Here is a 22,652-nt window from a genome sequence, read left to right on the forward strand (position 1 = left end):
AAAAAAAGTTGTGCTTCTCTAATTTGTGTAATTAACAGCACCTGTTACTTACCTGTGGCAAATAACAGGTGGTGGCAATAACTAAATCACACTTGCAGCCAGTTAAAATGGATTAAAGTTGACTCACCCTGTCCTGCATCCTTGTGTGTACCACATTGAGCATGGAGAAAAGAAAGAAGACCAAAGAACTGTCTGAGGAATTGAGAAGCAAAATTGTAAAGACGCATGGGCAATCTCAAGGCTACAAGTCCCAGTGGCGCCTCCAGAAATTTTTCATAGGGGTGGCCAGATTGGGCCACTTAAAATCTTGGGGTGGCACACCAAAACTAAAAGCCATAATTTCAGGTTTTCATTATATCATTGCAGTAAAAAGGTCAGGGGAAATCTATAACAAAAAGTTAAGGACACGGCTACTGATATACTTTGGTGTATTGTGTAATATTTGATGTTACTAATGATTTAATATGCATAGTCCATAACTGTCCAGTCAACATTTTGAGTTCCCTACAATTCTGTTGTATTGTGGTATGTATATATTAGGCATAACGTGTACATTTACCAAAAGAAAATAATTACTGGGGAAAAGCAGGTTCTGGCAGGTACAAATCAAGTACAGAAGCAATCATATCTTAACTGGGTATTTCCTAACACAATGGTAATGTGACACAAAAATAATTATAACTGAATGAACAAAACATAAAAAGTACTTCCCAACAGGGATACGATATACTGGCTAGCGGGGTGGCTAGTGGGGTGGCCAACAAATTTATGAGGGTGGCCGTGGCCACCCCTGGCCACCCCCTGGTGGCGCCACTGACAAGTCCATCTCCAAATACCTGAATGTTCCTGTGTCGAACGTGTGCAGTGTCATGAATAAGTGTAAGGCCCATGCCACTGTGGCTAACCTCCCTAGATGTGGACGGAAAGGAAAACTGACGAGAGATTTCAACGAAAGATTGTGCGGATGGGGGATAAAGAACCTTGACTAACATCCAAACAAGTTCAAGCTGTCCTGCAGTCCGAGGGTACAACAGTTTCAACCCATACTATCCGTCGGTGTCTGAATGAAAAGGGACTCTATGGTAGAATACCCAGAAAGACCCCACTTCTGACCCAGAGACATAAAAAAGCCAGGCTGGAGTTTGCCAAAACCTACCTGAGGAAGCCAAAAACGTTTTAGAAGAGTCGTCTCTGGTCAGGTGAGACAAAAGTAGAGCTTTTTGGGAAAAGGCGTCAACATAGAGTTTATAGGGAAAAAATGAGGCTTTCAAAGAAAACATGGTCCCCACAGTCAAACATGGTGGAGGTTCCCTGATGTTTTGGGGTTGCTTTGCTGCCTCTGGGACTGGACTGCTTGACCATGTGCATGGCATTATGAAGTCTGAAGACTACCAACAAATTTTTCAGCATAATGTAGAGCCTAGTGTGAGAAAGCTGGGTTTTCCTCCGAGGTCATGGGTCTTCCAGCAGGACAATGACCCAAAACGCACTTCAAAAAGCACTAGAAAATGGTTTGACAGAGCACTGGAGACTTCTAAAGTGACCAGCAATGAGTCCAGACCTGAATCCCATAGAACACTTTTGGAGAGATTTGAAAATGGCAGTTTGGAGAAGGCACCCTTCAAATCTCAGAGACCTGAAGCAGTTGGCCAAAGAAGAATGGTCTAAAATTCCACCAGAGCATTGTAAGAAACTCATTGATGGATACCGGAAGCGGTTGTTTGCAGTTATTTTGTCTAAAGGTTGTGCTACCAAGTATTAGGCTGAGGGTGGCAATACTTTTGTCTGGCCCATTTCTGGAGTTTTGTGTGAAATGATAATGAGTCATTCTTTTTTTTGTGTTTTCATTGCAAGCAAAATAAATGAAGAAAATATTCCCAAAGAATTTGTAATTGCAATCATTTTCTGGGAGAAATTGAGCATTATCTGACAGAATTGCAGGGGTGCCAATACTTTTTGCCAGCAGTGGATTTAGAATCCTAACCCTAGTTTGAAACCCTACTTTGGGACACTAACATTGGTTTCAATCCCTAATTACAAACTACCACCAGTTTGAAACCCTTTTAGGACCCTAACCCAATAGTTTGAAACCCTATTTAGGATCCTACCCTATAGTTTAAAACCCTACTTTGGAACCCTAACTTTAGTTCAGAATCCTATTGTGGAAACCTAATCCTTGTTTAAAACCCTAATTTGAAACCCTAAATGTGTTTTAAAACCTAGATTAGAACCATAGCTCTGGTTTAAAACCCAAACCCTAATTTGGAACCTTAATTTGAAACCCTAACTTGAGTTCGAAACCCTCCTTTAGGACCCTGATCTTGGTTTGAAACTGTAATTTGTTTGAATCCCTAACCACATTGAACATGAAATTGAAGACACAATATTAATTTTTTAAAAACTATATTAAGTAGCTAACTAATTCAATCAAACACGCAAATACGATACAGTAGTACTGGTTTGAACCCATTTTATTGGCACCTGAAGGCCAAAAAGTCATTAAAAAACATCACAAAAGAAAATATAAATTACAAATATATGACATTTCTTTTAACAGCATTTAAATAAGAAAAGTGAGCAATGACAATAAGAACACAGCACAAGAGTAACAGTAACAACATTATTCCTTTTTACACTGTACTACAACATGGTTAAAGAAGTCAATATGACTCAATTGTGCAAATCCCCCCCTAAAAAAAAAAGTGAAGAATATACATCATGTGATTGAAATAGCCCGAATGCTTTTCATCAGAATGGCGCTGACATTCGTCCAACACTTTTTAAGCCTCATCAGTATACAGTGATTTCAACTTTTCGTCACAACCCCCCCGCACCCCAACTTTAACCTCATGATGCTCATCCTTTGTTTCGCAAAGTCACATTTTGGTCCACATGAAAAAACTAGAAAATAAAAAAAGTTTGCGTTGAATTTTACTCCATTTTCAGCTTGTTTGTTGTCTTTTTTGTTTTTAAATAAAGACATAGGATCTATGTACTGTATATTACCTTAATGGCTGCCATTGCTGGCGACAGACTCCCAATTCAAATGCATTGGACGTCTATCACCATCAACGGCACTAAAACATAAACATCATCAAACAGCCGTCTCAGTTTAAATGGATTAGACGTCTAACCTCCTTTTCTGGTGTTGCATATCAGCATCCCAATGACTGCTGATGAGTCTTGACTTGTCAGAAAATTCTGGTCAGCGGGCGCGTCTCTACTCGCTTTCTGAGGAGGTGACATTCAAATTTTTTTTCTCATCCTCCCTTCTGCGACTCACTGGGAAAGGAGAGTGCTCACTTCTCAGAGAACACAAAAAAAAACAACCTTTCCCTTGTTAAGTTGAGGGCCTTGGCGGAGATCCTAGTGCGACAACTTGAAGCGCTTTAACCAAGTTCTACCAAAAAGAAAGAATAGTCCAGAATCTACATCTTTCTCCCCCTCTTTTGCCTCAATTTTTTTCCTGCTGTGACCATTAGCTTTTATGACTTGTATTCAGCCATGGCAGGGGCGATCATCATCGTGCTGGACTTGAGGGGATAGTAGCGTCCCCTCCAGGTCTTCCAGAAGATTCCTTGCTTTCTCTGGTGCCGCTGTTTGGGCGGCGGGCTCTGGAAGAATCGCCCGTTGAGGTTGGACTGACCGCAGTTACTGAACCACCAGCCGCCTAGAAAAGAAAGAAAGCAACTTAAATAAATTTGTCTGAAAATATTTATCAACTACAAATACCAGAACGTGAAACCATTCTTAAAAATGTTCAACTATTTCTTGGCACTATGCTGCAAAATGTAATTTTGCTTTTTTTTTTCCTTAGTGTTTTACGTAAGACTTTAAAATGCCAAAAGGTGGCGCCAGAGCCGTGGCTAATGCGAAAGAAGTAATCTGTTTCAAGTAAGTACCGAATAATGGTGCATTATTGTACAATGATTGTTACACAAAAACATCGAAAGAAATAGAAATGCTGTCCAATACCAATATTTGCCTGAGATCGGAACTCATAGCGACAAGAACCAAAAAGACCATATAAGACCACATATATATATATATTTTTTAACGTTGCTTAGGATGCAGTCATTTAATGGCGGTGGTGGAATGTTAGTAATATATATACGTATATCTATATTAGGGCTTTCAAAATTATCACGTTAACGGGCGGTAATTAATTTTTTAAATTAATCACGTTAAAATATTTGACGCAATTAACACACATGCCCCGCTCAAACAGATTAAAATGACAGCACATTGTCATGTGCACTTGTTACTTGTGGTTTTTGGAGTTTTGTCGCCCTCTGCTGGCGCTTGGGTGCGACTGATTTTATGGGTTTCAGCACCAGGAGAATTGTGTAATCATTGACATCAACAATGGCGAGCTACTAGTTTATTTTTTGATTGAAAATTTTACAAATTTTATTAAAACGAAAACATTAAGAGGGGTTTTAATATAAAATTTCTCTAACTTCTACTAACATTTATCTTTTAAGAACTACAAGTCTTTCTATCCATGGATCGCTTTAACAGAATGTTAATGTTAATGCCATCTTGTTGATTTATTGTTATAATTAACAAATACAGTACTTATGTACAGTATGTACATTTGATATATTGAATGTATATATCCGTCTTGTGTCTTATCTTTCCATTCCAACAATAGTTTACAGAAAAAATACGGCATATTTTATAGATGGTTTGAATTGCGATTAATTACGATTAGTTAATTTTTAAGCTGTGATTAACTCGATTAAAAATTTTAATCGTTTCACAGCCCTAATCTATATATACGAAGTGTTTGACCTTGTAACATATTGTTGGAGTTGGTCTTGACAGAAAATTCCAATCCAAAACCGAGACAAGACCAAGACCTTCAAAAAGTGGTCTCAAGACTGGCCAACAAAAATTGCTTAAACAATTCTGCTGTAATATAGCAACTTTTTTGTAGAGGATAAAGAATATATGCTTCTGAGTTTTTCCACTTTCTTCATTTGTTTGTGATCAAATGTCCGTTGTTAAAAGGGTAAAAACTACGATAACATTGATACTAGTTTAGTTAGCCCGCCGATTGTAATTTGTATTGTGTTAGCTTTATGCTAATTGTGTTATGTATTTTGATTAAATAAATGTGTAATTCATTATATTTTATGTTTGAATTTCAACCGCAAATGCTTAATTATTACTAGTGTTTTTTAAACATCTGTTCACGTTCTGTTGCTTATTTCAAAGTTTGCTAACGGAAACATCAATACAGTGTAGATTTGAAGCTAGATTAAGTTAGTTACACTGTCGCACCATATGTTGAAGTGATACATCTCAGCTAAACAACAAATATTTTTGTTTCTCATGCTTACCAGAAAGATGTTTGGCGCAGCTGGTATCCTTTTTGTGGTCATTGTCCTGGTCACTGGTGGAAAACGGCAGACCGGCAACGCCGTCGGTGCCGAGAGCGCTCTCCAGAGGGCTGAATGTGCCGACTTCCTGGATCTGAAGCAAATACTTGGTCTCTTCTCCGCCCAGTTGGAAAGGGAGGCGGATGGATGCCAGGTCATTCCCCCAGTCGGACAACTTGATTTTGAGGATGTAGCCGCCGTTTTTGGCGATGGCGTGGATCTTTTCCAGTCCCAACCAGAATTCACCTGAAGAAAACAAGCCGAAAGGAAACGCTGGTCAGTGGAATGTTGCAGAATGAAAAGTTATAGGATATCGTGTTGGCTTATTTTGTTTACACCGCTAGATAGCAGCACTTTTTTGTAGATTGCAAATTTCGGATGTACTTTAGGTGTGTAAATTGTCGATTTCGTGCCATTCTGATACAATATCGATTCTTCGGACACTAGGGCGATTTTTACCGATATTATACAGTGATTAATTGAAGGGCCTTCACTAATTACGTACGATATCATGTACACATTTAACCCAATCAGTTCAGTTCAATATCACGTAACACAATTTTAAAAAAACAAAACAAAACAAAAAAAAAACAAATGACGCAATTTTGACATTTCTGACAATTTGAAATGAAAACTGCTTCTGAACAAAAACGGCTTGTCCAAATGGTAATGTATTGCTAGATGATGTGGTGCAAAGTGAAAATTTACCATTGAGGTTGCCGAAGCCTTTCTTGTAGGCAGACCACAGCTGATCAAAATCCACAGATCCGTCTTGTCGCTTTTGGACTACTGTCCAACCACCATCTAGAAAGACACAGTTGTGTTATTTGAAAGATTTAGATCTAAAGTGTCCTTGGCTGCCATTGACCTAGATAGACGACCTATCTGTTTGAAGTCTATCGTTGTCAGTGGCAGCCAATGAGTTTATGTGCCAAAGTGTGAGCTCCACTCACCGGCTGTCATCTCGCAAAAAACTTGGAAGGGTTCAATGTTGTCCGGCTGGATGGTGTAGACCCCGCTGGTAGTCTCGCCTCGCAGGAACAGCTCGTGGCAGTCAGAGGCCATTTCTGGAAGCAATAGGAAGAAATTTGTACATTTATATAAGCCGCATTTCTAGTAATTCACGAAAAAAAAAGATAAATGCCCAAATTTCGGAAAAACTCATATGTCACAAAAATGTTTTGCGCTTTTATAAAGAGGTTTTTGAGACGTTTCGATATGGAACTATATCGCAAGAGCGCAATGGAAACATTTTTGTGACGAACCCAGTCACATGATCACTTCTCTTCCACACACATAAATTTGCAGAAATTTTCAAAATATTGCTTTTAGTTATCAAAAATCATTTAATGGAAACACAGCTATAGAAAGAGCATCATAATACCGCATTGGCCCGAATATAAGACGGCCCTGATTATAAGACGACCCCCTCTTTTTCAAGACTCAAGTTTGAAAAAAGACTTTTTGAACACCAAATTAATTTTTATAGAGACAATAATTACAGTACATCCGAAACAAATGATTATAACAATATATTTGAGAGAAAAAGCATCTTATTTTGCCTCATTCAAATTTTAATGTCTGAACATTTAAATATGTGAACTAAAGTGCAATCACTTTCGTAAATGAATGGCTTCTGGTTTTTGAAATGTGAATAAACCAATCTATTGTGATAAAACAACAAAACTGCATTAACCATTAAAGTGAGGTCTAACTGTAACTGTAGTCTTGAAATAAAATCTGAATAAGGAAAAACATTGCAATAAAATAATGCAAACTGGTTAAACTTAGACTAGCTGAGATTTGTCATGACAGAACATCGCTTCAATGATATCTGGCGCCATCTAGCATCGTGAATGGGGAGAGTAGCTGAGATTTGTCATGACAGAACATCGCTTCAATGATATCTGGCGCCATCTAGCGTCGTGAATGGGTATAATGTCTAGACCGCTAATATAAGACGACCCCCTCTTTTTCAGTCTTATTTTAATGCAAAAAACACTGTCTTATATTTGGGCCAATACGGTACATGATTTTCTGTACTTTCGTATTTTTAATTTAAAGAAGATTTGGAACCATATGTAAAAGATCGGGTTTTTAAAATGTATTTTTAAGTGGTGTGATTTATCGACCTTTTAAAATCGTTTGTTGTTACTGTAATATGCGAAATTTCTGAAATTCACGTCATTTTCAGAGAACATGAATTGGGTTTAAAAGATGCGTTTAAAAAAAAAAAAAGTTTTTATTTTGAATTTTAGAAGTGGCTTGAGTGATTTATTGACCTTTTAAGATCTTATGTTATTACTGAAACTAGTCAAATTTTATCTATGCAAGACAGAATATTCAAACCTAATTTGTTAGCAACCGTATTTTGAGGATTTGTATTGTATTTAAAAAAAAACTTTCTAAAATACAAATACACAAACAAACAGTTTGAGGAACACTTTTTTTCTCTTTAATACATTCCTGAAGTATCGGTTCGGGACTCAGTAATCTAAAAAATAGGTGACTCGGTGCATAACCATGGGATTGGGATGACCCTATGTTTTTCCCTTCCAAATAATGCATTCAGAAGTAGGTCACTAAACGCAGTGTTTGCAAATAAACCTATCATTCCAAGAAGTCTTATCTTGGGCCCAGAACACATCGTCTGAAAGGCCCTTTGACCCAGCAACCAACTCTGTTGCGTGAGAATTTCTCCCGTGGCTATAAATATGACCTTTCTCCTAGTTCCCGAAGCACGCTTCCCTTAAATCAATTGCTCCTCTCCTTTACATTCCTCGACCCCCACTCTATTCTAAAACTCGGGTATGCCTTCCTCACGTGCGCAGCAGCCTGTCGGTGACGTCGGCGTGCGTGTCTGCTGCGTGGCCAGTGTGTGCTCTGTGCATGGGTGGCGAGTGATGGGGGGCTGTTGTTGTTTTGCAGTCAGGGTTATAATTCAGGGGTCAAACAGGGCTGTTGAGTGTCGCATGAGGCAGCACACTACTAAGAACCTTTACTGATACGATCCTCTGATTTACATAATTTACACTCACTCACACATTAGAATTTTCGTGTTTTATTTCAATTATGACAAATCTAGTGGTTTTTAACTCATGGATTTAAGTCTATAGAAGGACGTACTACAGCTTTATCATGGAAAGAATCTTGTTTTATGGATTGGACAAACTGAAACTCAAAATGACATTTTACCAAATATGTCTGACGATAATCCAGACATCAAAATATATCTTGAAAATGCCGACTATCCTCTTGTTTATTGTTCAAGTGGAGGCATGCCTTGACCTTTAACCTACAAGTGTGAACCCTTGGCCGGTGACGGCCGCGTGCCGCTTCAGGGCAGGGGGTTCTCCTGAACTTTAGCACACTTCTCATTCAAATGAGAGCGTGACGAGTAGGAGGTGGGTGTTGTTGGGGGATGTCTGACTCCCTGACAGAACTAGGGGAAAGGTTGCTCATTCTTGACGGATACGCGTGCTACAAAGTGGGATGTCTCTCAAAATAGTTGTCAAAGTTCGCAGGGAACAAATTGTATTCCAGGAAAGCAAAATGATCGGCCGGAGTATAAGCCGCTTTTCGCGCGTGACCCCGAATGAACGCTCCCGAGACCAAAGAACTTTACCCTAGTTGGCATTTTGTCAGCAACCTTCTTATTGTGCTGATGTAAGAGAATACAAACTCATATCTACTGCGCAGGGGTGAGGGATCATGTATCTTTGCCATTGACGGCAATAGACGCCCACTCCATTTGAACTGGGAGGACCTCCAAGCTCAGATGGAATGGACTGCTATCGATGTCAATGGCAGCCAATGAGTTAAAATAATAGACAAAAAAAAAAAAAAAAGTTATATATGTTATATATCCTATATTTTGAGCCACTTGATAATACTCTCTTATTTAAAAACATTATTAACAAAAAAAACAAGCATTTTTTTTTTTACATGTAATTATTTAAGGCGACACTTTCAGTAACCTTTCAGTTTTGGTCGATTTTAGCAACACCGGTGGACAAAAGCAGTAGTGTTTTGCATTTCCCATGAGGACCAGCGCATAAGCGCATAGTGTCGTAAAATCCTAGTCTACTGGTCGCCTGCAGAGGGATTAAACAACATTTTTGCTTCCAGTGGCTGTGTGAAGGATGGATAAAAATGAGGTAATGAATCCAGTTGTGGCTAAACAATAGCATTTGACGGTTAGCAACCGTGTGGCTGACGAGTTTGGTTGAGTGGGGTGGGCGGGTGGCGTCAACCTAGTGAGTGAATGCCAGGCCAGTGTTTATTCTTGAGTGTCCTTTTATAATTTTTTTCCTCCACAGACAAAACCTTTTCTCCCTTTTGTAGCTCTGCCATCTTTGCAGATTTCGCGTGAAAGCGTTAGCATCGACTTTTGCCTTTCTAATGAATGGGCAAAGGGTGAAGTGACGTATGCCGTAAAGCAGTCAGCACATTTGTAGTTTTTTTTTTTTTGTGTGTGGCAGGGTTCCTGCCACCCTCCTCAAAGTTAATTAGTGCAGGCGAAAGTGATACAGACCCGCTTCAAGATATAAAAGAGGTGTCATTCAACTAGTTGTCAGTCGACATAGGATCTCAAATGTTAAGAAAATATTTTATAAAGGTTGAAAAGTTACCTAGTGTTCCTTTAATGTTATGACTTAAAAGCAAAAAAAGAGAAAAACAGTATATATTCTCTTTTTATTTTAAACATGTTTTTTATTTGTTATTTATTTTTAATTAAAAATTATTCCACACTTAAAATGGATTGGACATCTGTAGCCATCAATAACAGTGAGTGAGTTTAGCTAGTGGACTTTCGTACATGGGGTCTTCTGATAAATTCACAACATGTGATTCTTTTGATTTGATTGAAAGTTCAACTGGAGATAAACAGTTTAAAGTCCCGTTTTTGGATCAAATTTTCACTTTATGCTGCTTTTTTGTGACGTTCAGTGCCACCATTTGGCTCAAGACTTGATTTTTTTTGTCCACATGAGGTTTCTGGAAAGAAATGGCAGCATTTTGATAAAACCAAGCCATGTTCCACTGCTGATTACAATAGAACGGGAAAAGGTAGACTCAAACTTTCTTTTCTAGGTAAAAGAAGAGGGTCTTTTTGATTCACTTCATTTCATTAAATATCATGACAGAACAAGATTCTGTCTTTTAGTCAACCTGAAATTTAAGTTTGTGGTGTGTTCACTTATCTATCCTGATTTTTATGTATCATAGGTCATGCTTTTTCAATCATAAGCACTACTACAATGGGGTACAAATGGAGCTTTACAAGTAAACTGGCCTTGCTTAATACCCCATTGTTTCATCCTAATTAAGACGCTCAAATTGCGTCTGCCGTGTGCCGGCGTCAAGCTGAGCGAAGGAGCGTGTTTCCCAATCGAATGCGGCCCTTGATCGTAATTGCCAGCGATGTAAGCTTCTCTATTGGCTTCGGCAAACAGATGGCCGGCCACATTTGGCGTCAGATTGTGTGCACTCGACTTAAGGCGGAGTGTCAGAGCGGATTTGGAGGAACGTTTTTTGGCTTTTGCTTACCGACTGGAGAGTCGCGTTGCTCGGCTGAACCGCTAGCAGTGAAGCCATCGGCGTTGCTGAACGATCGCTGTTTTGACTGTTGAATCTAGAAAGACCAAGTACACCACATGTAAAAACTATAGTGGCTTTTACAGAATGTGTGTTTTGGGTTGAACTCTCAAGAAAATATGACTGAGGAATTAAGTACATCAAGTATATTATCGTTGACGAAAACCAACAAAAAGACGAAAACCTTAATTGGAGAAAAACATTTTCGTTAACTGAAATAACTAGGAAATAAGATAACTGAAACTGTATTGTGCATCGCAATAAACTGAAAGCAGTTTTTATTGCTATTTATTGAATATTAAATATTTACTGAATATAGTATTATATACCTAAATGACTGAATACTCTTTTCAAAAACTTCAAAAACTATTTTTTTTTCAGTTTTATTATTCATTTTTTCTATCCTTTATCAGATAGATAAACCAAATTGTGAAAAGCTGAAACTAATAAAAGCTAAACTAAAATTAGCAGTTAAAATGTCAAACTAATAAAAAATAGCATATTTACTTCAAAAACTAAACAAAAGAATTAGAGAGGGAAAAAAAGTTAAACGAAAACAAATATAAAAACCCGGCATCCCTGCGCTCACCTGACTTTGCAGAGTTCTAATGCGCACGTTCTGCTTGTCCAACTTCTCTTGCTGGAGTCTCATACGTGCCATAAGATCGTCAATGCGTCTGTTTTGAGCCTCCAGCATCATCTAAAAGAAAAAGAACACACCTTGAAAGTTACCATTTGACATGCTTTTTTGAAAAATGCAGACTTTCAATCAAAGTGAAACTGCAACAATCCTCCCTTTATGGTGGTTATGTAACTACAGAGAGTGCGGAGATTTCCATCCCAACACTAAAAAGTCTGTTACGCGTAAACGGTGCTTAATAAGATTGCAGTTACCGTGTCTCACTTAGAAAGTAAAAGAAAATTGTGCAATGTGCAATTTTGTCTTCACGCACGTTCAGCATGTACTTGCTGACATGCAGACTCAAAGCCCATTCTTCTTCCACAATAAACCTAATTTGAGGCCATAAATCAGTATCTTGAGGGGCACTAATGAGTATTTCAAGATCACAATTAACTAATTTGTTCGATGGCTACCCCCAGTCAAACAGTATTGGACGTCTATCGCTGTCAATGGCAGCCAGGGAGTTAACAGAAGTGACATCTTGACAGACAAAGATGGTTGTCGGGATTCACTACCTAATCTTTGTCTTCTATTTAAAAGCTGTGCTGATGTCAATCTAAAAAAAATCACTGCAGTGAATGGCAATGAGTTGATGACTAACTTGACTGCTTCTCTTTTTACAAATTGACTCCACTGTCCCTTTTTTTTTTATTGGTCATGTAGTGCCAAATGAATCCAAAGTACTTAGTGTAATCCTAATAGTAAAAGTCCTCTTACCTGGATGCCGTGCGCTTCTGTGGCATTCTTGGCATCGGCTTGCAGCGAATTCTCCAGTCTCTCCTCCAGCCGACTCAGGCGGTCCATCACAGAGGTCCTCTCCTGCCGCATCTCATCCGTCTTCTCCCTGAGCTCGGCCGTGACGTTGAGGAGCTGCCCCTCTCTGTCCTCCAGTCCCCGCGCCCGAACCTTCAGGGCCTCCCCTTCAGCCTTCAGCCTCTGGCTCTCTTTGCCCAACTCGTTCACAGTGCGGTTGTAAAACTTGATCTTAGTGAAGATGTCCCTCATCTGGACTTTGGTTTTGTCCACGTGCTCTTTGAGCCCCTGGCCCAGTTGCAGGAGGCCGTGGGCGATGACGTTGACGTCGTCCCAGGCGGCGAACTGCACCCTTTTCTCCTTCTCCAACGGGAAGCCCGTTGCCATGATGAGCACCAGGCAGAGGGTCAGAGTTGCTAGGGTGGTCTTCATTGTCTTCAGGTGTCTCTTCTTCTTCTCCCTTTAGGTTTGAATGAACGAGCAGTTGACGGTCAAAGCTCAGCTGTTATATACTTCCACGGCCAGTCACGTCTCAGTTGCTGACGGCTCGCCATTGGCTCACTCGGGAGAAGGAGGGGAGCACGTTCGCTCAGATTTCATTCCCTCCTCCGCCTCTCTGTTAACTATTCATGTCAGAGGCACAAGGGTATAACAAAATGATATAACAAAAACGTTGCCTCTCTCTGGAGATACCATGTTTATTGAACGCTGTGAACGTAACATGGGATTCCTTCCCCCATATCTACATTTTATAGAGTAGGCCGGAGATCAATACACACTTTATTGTTAATATTAAATCTGAGATTTTTTTTTCCCAAATAGCGCCGTAATTACCAATGTTGAAAAACAAGTGTCAACAGGTTTTAGGTTCTTAAAGGTATTTGATATTATTGTAAGCTGTTTTACTATAACACTTATAAATATTGACTATTAACCACCTCCCCGCCTCTCACACCCCCCCACCACCTAAATACTCATGATTACAGTGGAAAGTTAGTTTTTTGAAAGTTGTCACTTAAGATCTTTAACCCCTTGATAGAGCAAGTGACTATTTTTGGTCATGACAAATTTAAACTAATCATGAGCGCAATTATATATACTGTATATACACACTGTACGTATATATTAGTAGTGATTGGGACACTAGGGGCAGTAACCCCCAAGCTGGGTGCATGGCTCCAACAGATACCAGGAACAACGATAGACATCTCCGTTCAGAAGAGCGCAATCCTAGGGACAGCAAAGATCCTGCGCAGAACCCTCAAGCTCCCAGGCCTCTGGTAGAGGACCTGAGCTTGAGAGGAGAGACCATACCGCCTGGGTGGGCAAGACAACGATTTTTTAAATATATATGGTGGAAAACACAGACAAGACTGAAAAAGCAGTTTCTGCTCTTGCACCCTTCTTTAAAATAAACTCCTGTATTTTAAGCCAAAAGAACTGTTGTGTTGATAGAACAATATGTCTATATGCTGCCATAGCAGATTCATGGCGCATTAATCGCCCGTACTATTTTTAATTTGTCCGTTTTACTCAGGAAACCCCGTTTACAGACGTCGCGCAACCGCTTTTCAACCCAGCCATAAAAAGAAGGTAAGTAATTATATTTGTTATTCAAAATGTCTGTCAATTTTAGCTTAGAATCATTAATTGATGTCTAATATTTTGTTAAAAAAAACCAAAAAAAAACTTTAAAAAAATAATTCACTCGCATATTTTACTTTTAAACAAATCATGTCACAATGAAAAAAAAATGGTGTCTGTACATAAGTCACGGATATCTACCTCATAACTATGGCTTAATTTTATTTTATTTTTTTTGTTACTGTCGCGTTTCCTCCGATATTTTACATGATAAATAATCGATCCAAACAAAGAAAAATTTGAAGAAAAAAAAAACGTTTAAAACGGTAATATTTGAAAAAGAAAATCTTGACCACTCCTTGATGTCTGCGATTTCTGCATCGCGACCCTTGTTATATTACCATGTTTCACCCATAAAATCCACCAAAAATCTGTCTGTGGCCATTCACATATGTGTCTTGACACTCGATGATACACGCTACATGGAGTCTTTGGATCAAAACAAGGTAAGTACGCGATAATATCTCGTTAAAGTTATGGTGTCTATAATTATGCTCTTGCATGCTCTCACCTCCAATTAGGGTTTTGCTGTTTAATTTTTTTTTTTAAATGCCATCCTGTTCAAAATTTTTCTTCCTCCAGAAAATTGAGATTTTAAGCTTTCCAATGATGTATCACACATGCATGTAGGACAATTTTGAAATTTGGCCAAATTGGGGGTCTCAGAGCGGAACTTCAAGTCACTTGAATGTTTTCCGCCATATATATATATATATATTCATATAAAACCTTATTCCTCTTGTGATGATGAAATCAAACCACGGCGAGCTAACACTACTGGCTCACAGCCAACATGTCGCGGTAGAAGTATTTTGAGGTATCCAAAAAAAAAAAAAAAAATCAATCATTAAATGACGGAACATAAAAAAATGTTGCTTCATTGCTGCAACACGCGCGCCATTGATGTCCTGCGTCACATTGAGTACAGTGCATTTTAGCCCGTGCGTGAGTAATTTGGAGTTTAATCAAGCGAACAGTATACAAATAAACTAGTATTTAAATGCATACAGTATATGTGCATTTGCTGTGGTTTAGTACAATACGTTTATAGCACGGCCAATTCTTTTTTTTTGTCAATTTTTTCCTCGACTTCCATACCCCTTCTGCCAGTCGCCGTTTAATCCGGCTGGGAGCGACTCCATTTGGATTCGTCGCCACTAGAACTCGGCCCACTGGCCTGGCTCTTGATCGATTCCACTAGTTGCACAAGAAAATGCTGAGTTTTATTTTAAGGAGTAGGAGAGATTGTAATAGTCTTGTTAAGAGCTTTACTAGTTTTAGCGAAAACAGAATAGTTTTTTGTTGTTGTAGTTGTTAACTACAGTTCCACACAAACGTACTTCGAGATTTCATTTAGCTTAGCAATTGGAGGTGTGAGACCCATTTTTTGAGTGTCCGAAACTTCCAAGAAAGCGGGTTCATCAAGGTTTTATTGGCCGTGAAGCCCACCGAACACAATGCTATGATGATGCCGGCACACACACTGCCGCCGGGAACGTACCCTCCCAAGGGGTTTCAATCGGCACCTTTCAAACAAAATTTCTCAATCCTTTGGAAGATGTTTGCGTACTTGTGAGAAGCGACCATGTTCTATTTCGCCTTATCGTAAAAATGACCAAGACAAAGGGCATGAATCGGAAAATAATGAAATATAATAACAATATATATTTTTTAAAATGAAATAAAAATGAATTGCATACATGTGTATTATCCGGCCTTTCGGTCAACTGTTTCCAATATTCTGTTTCGGCCAAGAATTTTTCTTTCAGTATATCCCTAATACAAGAAGTCGTACAAGTGGTGGGACACCACAGAGGATCTTATCATGGCTGCACAAAAACAAGTACAATATGCAGTAGAGGCCAAGATCTTCTGTACTAGAGCAGATCAGACCCGAGGTGCAGGCTGTACAAAGACGCTCCGGAGACTGTCCATTACATGGGGGCAGGGTTTAACCCCTTCTAGCCTAGTGTATCACATTTCATACACTCAGAATGTCATTATTTTGAGACTAATTTAGAATTTTGAAATTAAAAAAAAAAAAAAATGATGGATGCAAGTCAACACATGCATCTGCAGGTTCCATGAGAAAAAAATAATCTGGATTTAGCTAGGGTTATAGATATTAGAGTGCTTATTACACTTATTCATTTTGATTTTTCTTTTTCTACAAATTTGAAAAAAGTACCATTAGGACCTTATTTTTTAAGTTTTGGGATTCTCTGACAATTGCTTAATGTTGCAGGCATTAAGGGGTTTTTAAGATGCTAGCTGGATCAGCATACATGGAGAAGCACAACCAAGAGGCTGAGATAGTATACAGGAACATCTATAACCAGCATGGAATAGAAGTGCCACAGAGTGTGGCTGAGAATAACAAGGCCAAGTTTCTCTTGGACTTCAGCTTCAACACTGACAAACAGCTAAATGCTAACCAAACAGACATTGTGGTGGTGGACAAAGGGAAGAAGAGAGTGAAGATGATAGATGTGACAATACCAGCTGACACCAACATCAGGAAGAAGGGACATGAAAAGGTGAAGAAGTATCGAGAGCTGAAAGAGCAGTTGGAGCAGAGGTGGAAGGTGAAGGCGAACGTGGTTCCCGTGTTCGTGGGCGCGCTTGGGCCAGTAACTCCCAAGCTGGGGGAATGGTTCCAGCAGATCCCAGGAACAACATCTGAAGCCTCAGTCCAGAAGAGTGCAGTCGTAGGAACAGCTAAGATACTGCACAAATTCCTCAAACTCCCCGGCCTCTGGTAGAGGACCGAGCTTGAGGAAATACATTTATAAATTAATACAATGTTGATAAAAACTAAATTAATGAAATTAGAATAAATGAAAACAGAAACACACACTAATTACAGCCCCAAGTAACTCTAAAGTAGATTTTTAAAATAGTACTTAACTCATCACATGACATTGATGACATTAGATGTTCAATTCATTTAATTGGGATGACAATGAAATTTGGGTGCTGAATGTTCAATCCATTTTGACTTGAACGTTCATCCGCCTCTCCCAATCAAAATGGGTTACACGTCTACCGCCGCCAAAGGCAGCCGATAAGTTTGATGACTGCCCTTTAAGGGTTGAAAGCAAAAAATAAAACAAATTATAATTCTTGCATGAAAGGGATAAGGTTATTGAACAATGCAGTCGAACAAAAAATTAAAAACAAACTTTTATTTCAGGTTAAATGCAAATGTATATTATAAAAATGTTAAATACAACTGAACTGCAATTTGGCATTAAATATCTTAAATATCACTAAGGGGAGTACACAAATCCCTATTGTAACTACTACCACACTTTAACGAAAAATCACTGACATCAAAAACATGATTCATTATACCCCATTTTATCTCAAATCATTAGCTGCCATTGACGAAGATAGACGTCCAGTGCATGCCAGCCATCTGAGTTAAAATGTATATGATATATTGTTGTCAATAACAGTGAATGAGTTAAATGTCAATCTTTCTAATTAATAATTAACCGCACTAAATCTTAGCGTTGTAACTATCTAAGATCAGCCTGGGTCTCGGGACCTCCTATGAATTGATATGAATTGACGCTTTCAGTCATTGATGGTGTCAAAGAACATATACAGACATATACAGATCATGGGAGGCTGAACCAGTGTGAGAATTAGGGGAAAGTTCACAGCACAAAAAAGGGCCACATTACAAGGTTTTTTTTTTTCTTTTCTTTTTTTTTTTTTTTTTACAACCTCTGCTGGGAGCTGTACGTAACACAGAGCTACAAGACAAAGCCAGAACAGAGCGCCTTTAACCCTCTGCTGTCTGCAGCCCACGTAGACTAAGTAGGTGAAAGGTAACTGCTGACTGCTGACAGTGCCTGGGGCGAAAGTCGGTTGCAGCAGAGGAATTACGAGCCCTCGCTTATGTGTCTGGAATGTAACAAACATGGTTTGTGTTCTCCAAAGCCCTGGCAAAGCATAGGTGGTTTTTCCATCAGAATTTCCAAAAGCTTCCGAGTTCTTGGCAAGATAGCCGTCTTGCTGTTCAGACTCATTTACAGGAAACGGTAGCTGTTAATGAGAACATGTGAGGAATTGGATTTTCATTCATCGGCTGCCATAGACGGCGATAGACGTCCAGTCCATTTGAATTGGAAGGTTGACAGCAAATAAATGAGCAGAAGAATTAGAAGAGTAACATGATTGGATGCCGATCACCATCAATGGCAGCCAATTAGTTAATTATTAAGGGAAAGGGACTCTTTATTTGTACCCATCACCATAATTGGCAGCCAATGAGTTAATTATCAAGAGAAGGGGACTCTTTATTTGTACGCAATTGTAAAAAGCGAATGAGCTCTGCTCAGTTTGTCAGAGCACATTAAATGTTTCTGGGAGAAATGATTCATAAAACAACCCATATTCTACTGTTGATCACCAAAGAATGAAAACGGGAAAAATAAAACCATTTTTTCCTGGTGAAAGAAGAGGCTGTTTTTTCATTTGGTAAATTTATAGTCATAAAACACTCGATAATCTGCCAAAATGCTTTAAAATGGCTGGCAATACTGCGTCGAACACAGCTGGCAGCGAAAGAGCCAAGCATACTTTTCCATAATACAAAACAATATTCAATTTTCTTATATTTGTCATCACATATTTACATTTACAGAAATTATTTATGTTTAGCCAACCAATCTACCGACTTACAGTGGAGCAAATAAGTATTTAGTCAACTACTAAGTTCTCCCCCACTTGAAAATATTAGAGAGGCCTGTAATTGTCAACATGGGTAAACCTCAACCATGAGAGACAGAATGTGGAAAAAAACCCCAGAAAATCACATTGTTGATTTTTAAAGAATTTATTTGCAAATCATGGTGGAAATTAAGTATTTGGTCAATACCAAAGGTTCATCTCAATACTTTGTTCTGTAGCCTATGTTGGCAATAACGTAGGCCAAACGTTTTCTGTAACTCTTTACAAGCTTTTCACATACTGTTGCTGGTATTTTGGCCCATTCCTACATGCAGATCTCCTCTTGAGCAGTGATGTTTTGGGGCTGTCGTTGGGCAACACGGACTTTCAACTCCCTCCACAGATTTTCTATGGGGTTGAGATCTGGAGACTGGCTAGGCCACTCCAGGACCTTGAAATGCTTCTTACGAAGCCACTCCTTTGTTACCCTGGCTGTGTGATTGGGATCATTGTCATGCTGAAAGACCCAGCCACGTCTCATCTTTAATGCCCTTGCTGATGGAAGGAGATTTTCACTCAAAATCTCTCAATACATGGCCCCATTCATTCTTTCCTTTACACGGATCAGTCGTCCTGGTCCCTTTGCAGAAAAACAGCCCAAAGCATGATGTTTCCACCCCCATGCTTCACAGTGGGTATGGTGTTCTTCGGATGCAATTTGGTATTCTTTCTCCTCCAAACACGAGAACCAGTATTTCTCCCAAAAAGTTCTATTTTGGTTTGATCTGACCATAACACATTCTCCCAGTCCTCTTCTGGATCATTCAAATGCTCTCTAGCGAACCATAAACGGGCCTAGACGTGTACTGGCTTTAGCAGGGTGACACGTCTGGCAGTTAAGGATTTGAGTCCCTGGCGGCGCATTGTGTTACTGATAGTAGCCTTTGTTACTGTGGTCCCAGCTCTCTGTAGGCCATTCACTAGGTCCCCCCGTGTGGTTCAGGGATTTTTGCTCACCGTTCTTGTTATCATTTTGACGCCACGGGGTGAGATCTTGCGTGGAGCCCCAGATCGAGGGACATTATCAGTGGTCTTGTATGTCTTCCATTTTCTAATAATTGCTCCCACAGTTGATTTCTTTACACCAAGCGTTTTACCTATTGCACATTCAGTCTTCCCAGCCTGGTGCAGGTCTACAATTTTGTCTCTGGTGTCCTTCGACAGCTCTTTGGTCTTGGCCTTAGTGGAGTTTGGAATGTGACTGACAGAGTTTGTGGACAGGTGTCTTTTATACCGATAATGAGTTAAAACGGGCCATTAATACAGGTAACGAGTGGAGCCTCGTTAGACCTCGTTAAAAGTTAGACCTCTTTGGCAGCGTGAAATCTTGCTTATTTGTAGGTGACCAAATACTTATTTTCCACTCTAATTTGGAAATAAATTCTTTAAAAATCAAACAATGTGATTTTCTGTTTTTTTTCCCCATATTCTGTCTCTCATGGTTGAGGTTTACTCATGTTGACAATTACAGGCCTCTCTAATCTTTTCAAGTAGGAGAACTTGCACAATTGGTGGTTGACTAAATACTTATTTGCCCTACTGTATATTATATGATATTTGTGCTGAGTAGAAAGGCATTGGTAATGGTCATATCAGCCGTGCCATTATCACAGTAGTAGCAACCTTAATGAATAATCACTTAAAAAAGGTTAAGAATCCCTAATTCAATTTGAAACGATTGGCACGTTTAAAACGACAAGAGTGTAATGTGAGTGGAGCTAGTCTGGAAATTTTGCGGTCAGTTGCACGTCGCTAATCAGTGACAGATCTACACCTCAGCACAGCTGCTTATTCAATTTCCCAAAATGGCCGCTCCCATCTCAGCCGGCATGCTGACCTTTTACCCACATTCTGAGCCGTGAACATCTGTAGTTGCGTTAGACCCACCCTTTTCTTAGTCATGGAGCAGGAGATGGAGAGAACAAAAGGTAGTGCAAGAGCACAGAAGAAAATTATCTGCTTTTGACTAATATTGTAAATGAAAAACATCGTATCATATCGTTAAATGTGTTACATTTATATGAATTATTATTGCAGGGAGTCAAGGCCCGAATTGGCCCCTGAGCGAAATTATGGGCTATGACTCTGGATTTATGGTCTCTCTTGTTCTGCCATATTAATTACTCATTGCCTTGAGGAATTACAACAAGTATAATCAATATAGTTTTTAAAATGTGGCTGATTTACCCAAACATTCCAAGTGTTTTAAGTGGAATATGGAGTGCAGAAATTCCCTCATAATTGCTGGCCTGGATTTCTTCTACATTTTTATTACTTAATTTTTTTATTACATCCATTTTCATGATAATATGATATTAATTCTTTGAACGGTATTTGCCGATATGACCAAGTCTGCCGCGATTTAATTGGATTCAAGGGCCCGCCATCAATTTAATACGACATGTACGGATTTATTTTAGAAGAACTCCAGACATTTGAGTTAAGAGAAAATGACATAAAGGAAAGAGGAAGACGTTGGTCGCTGATTTTCGCCTTTATCAATTTGATAGGATTGCTTAAAACGAAATATAGGGTGTCATGGACATCACATTTGGGTGATGTATGCCACAATTTTAACATTTGGTATACAAGTGTGGCCTTCATCACCCCAAAGCTACTGTATTGTGTAGGCGGCACGCCTCACTCATAACGATCTTAATTTTATTAGAGTTGTCCAATATTATCGGGTAGCCAATAATATCGACCGATAAAAGCATTTTAAAATGATATCGGATAATATCGACATCAGTTTTTCATGATCAGTTTTGGGCCAATATGTTTGTTGCCTTCAAAGTGATTATAGAAGCCTTCTGTCTTTGTACAAGGGCTGGTCGCAGCTTAGTACAGCAGCTATGCTTATAGATCATTAGATGTCTCCAAACTAAGATGCTTGTGATTTGTTATTTGATCATTATCATTATCAAAGCATCCGTTGTGGCATCACAATAAAATTAGCCATAATATGTTATGTCCACGACCGCTTATATCGGCATCGGTTTGATATCAGTATCGAATTTTAGGAGTATCAGGATATCGGTTAAAAAGTCATTATTAGTAAATGGTAAAATACTTACATAGCGCTTTTCCACCTTTCAAGGCACTCAAAGCGCTTTACACTATCTCACCAACCACCTACTGATGACGCAGCACCAGGAGCAACGTGGGGTTCAGTGTCTTGCTCAAGGACACTTAAATGAGTTCATCAGGGCAGAGAATTGAACCCACAACCTCTGGGTTGGGGGACAAGTACTCTACCACTGAGCCACACCGCCATTATTGGACAACCCCAATGATTATTTTTAAATAATTAATAATTTTTGTATCACAACAGTATTTTATGTAATTGTTTATGAGTAAATCAATTATAAATTAATCAGATGTTAATTTAAAAAAATCATAACATTAAAATGAATAAAAACAGAATTACACTGTGGTTATGGCCTCCAATAACACTTATCCTCCCTCTTTTTGAAATGTCATAGCATTTAACTCATTGCCTGCCACTGACAGCAATAGACTTTCAGTTTATTTAAACTGGGAGGACAGGCTGTGAATATTGGTCCTCATCTTTGATTGCCATTGATTTCGCTTGAGGGCCAATTCATTTTGACTTAGACGGCTGTCAGCGAACATTCGTCTAGCACCGTCAATGGCAGCCAATGAGTTACATTGTCTACCACGTGATGTAGGCAGTGGAATCAACGCCGACTCAACAAGAAGGATGAAATCAGGAAGTACTTCACTTTAGTTTTTGCTAAATGAATGTCTTTAATTTTTTTTTTTACGAGTACAGTAATAGGGTAGGTCTATATCGTGGATTCACTTATTGTGGACGTGGTGTCGTAAAAACT

General features: G+C 39.1%; 1 protein-coding gene across 1 annotated transcript; it reads right to left on the bottom strand.

Moving 5' to 3' along the window:
* Positions 1 to 2,453: 2,453 nt before the first annotated feature.
* Positions 2,454 to 12,910, bottom strand: angptl4 (angiopoietin-like 4). The gene is made up of 7 exons (XM_057858305.1): positions 12,382 to 12,910; positions 11,572 to 11,682; positions 10,935 to 11,019; positions 6,338 to 6,451; positions 6,093 to 6,188; positions 5,346 to 5,630; positions 2,454 to 3,670 (listed from the first exon to the last, which is right to left on the bottom strand). The coding sequence occupies exons 1-7, from the start codon at positions 12,847 to 12,849 to the stop codon at positions 3,486 to 3,488; spliced, it is 1,344 nt and encodes a 447-aa protein (XP_057714288.1). The 5' UTR covers positions 12,850 to 12,910; the 3' UTR covers positions 2,454 to 3,485.
* Positions 12,911 to 22,652: the final 9,742 nt, after the last annotated feature.

This window comes from Corythoichthys intestinalis, chromosome 14, assembly GCF_030265065.1.
Source record: "Corythoichthys intestinalis isolate RoL2023-P3 chromosome 14, ASM3026506v1, whole genome shotgun sequence".
In the NCBI taxonomy this organism is placed as follows: domain Eukaryota; kingdom Metazoa; phylum Chordata; class Actinopteri; order Syngnathiformes; family Syngnathidae; genus Corythoichthys; species Corythoichthys intestinalis.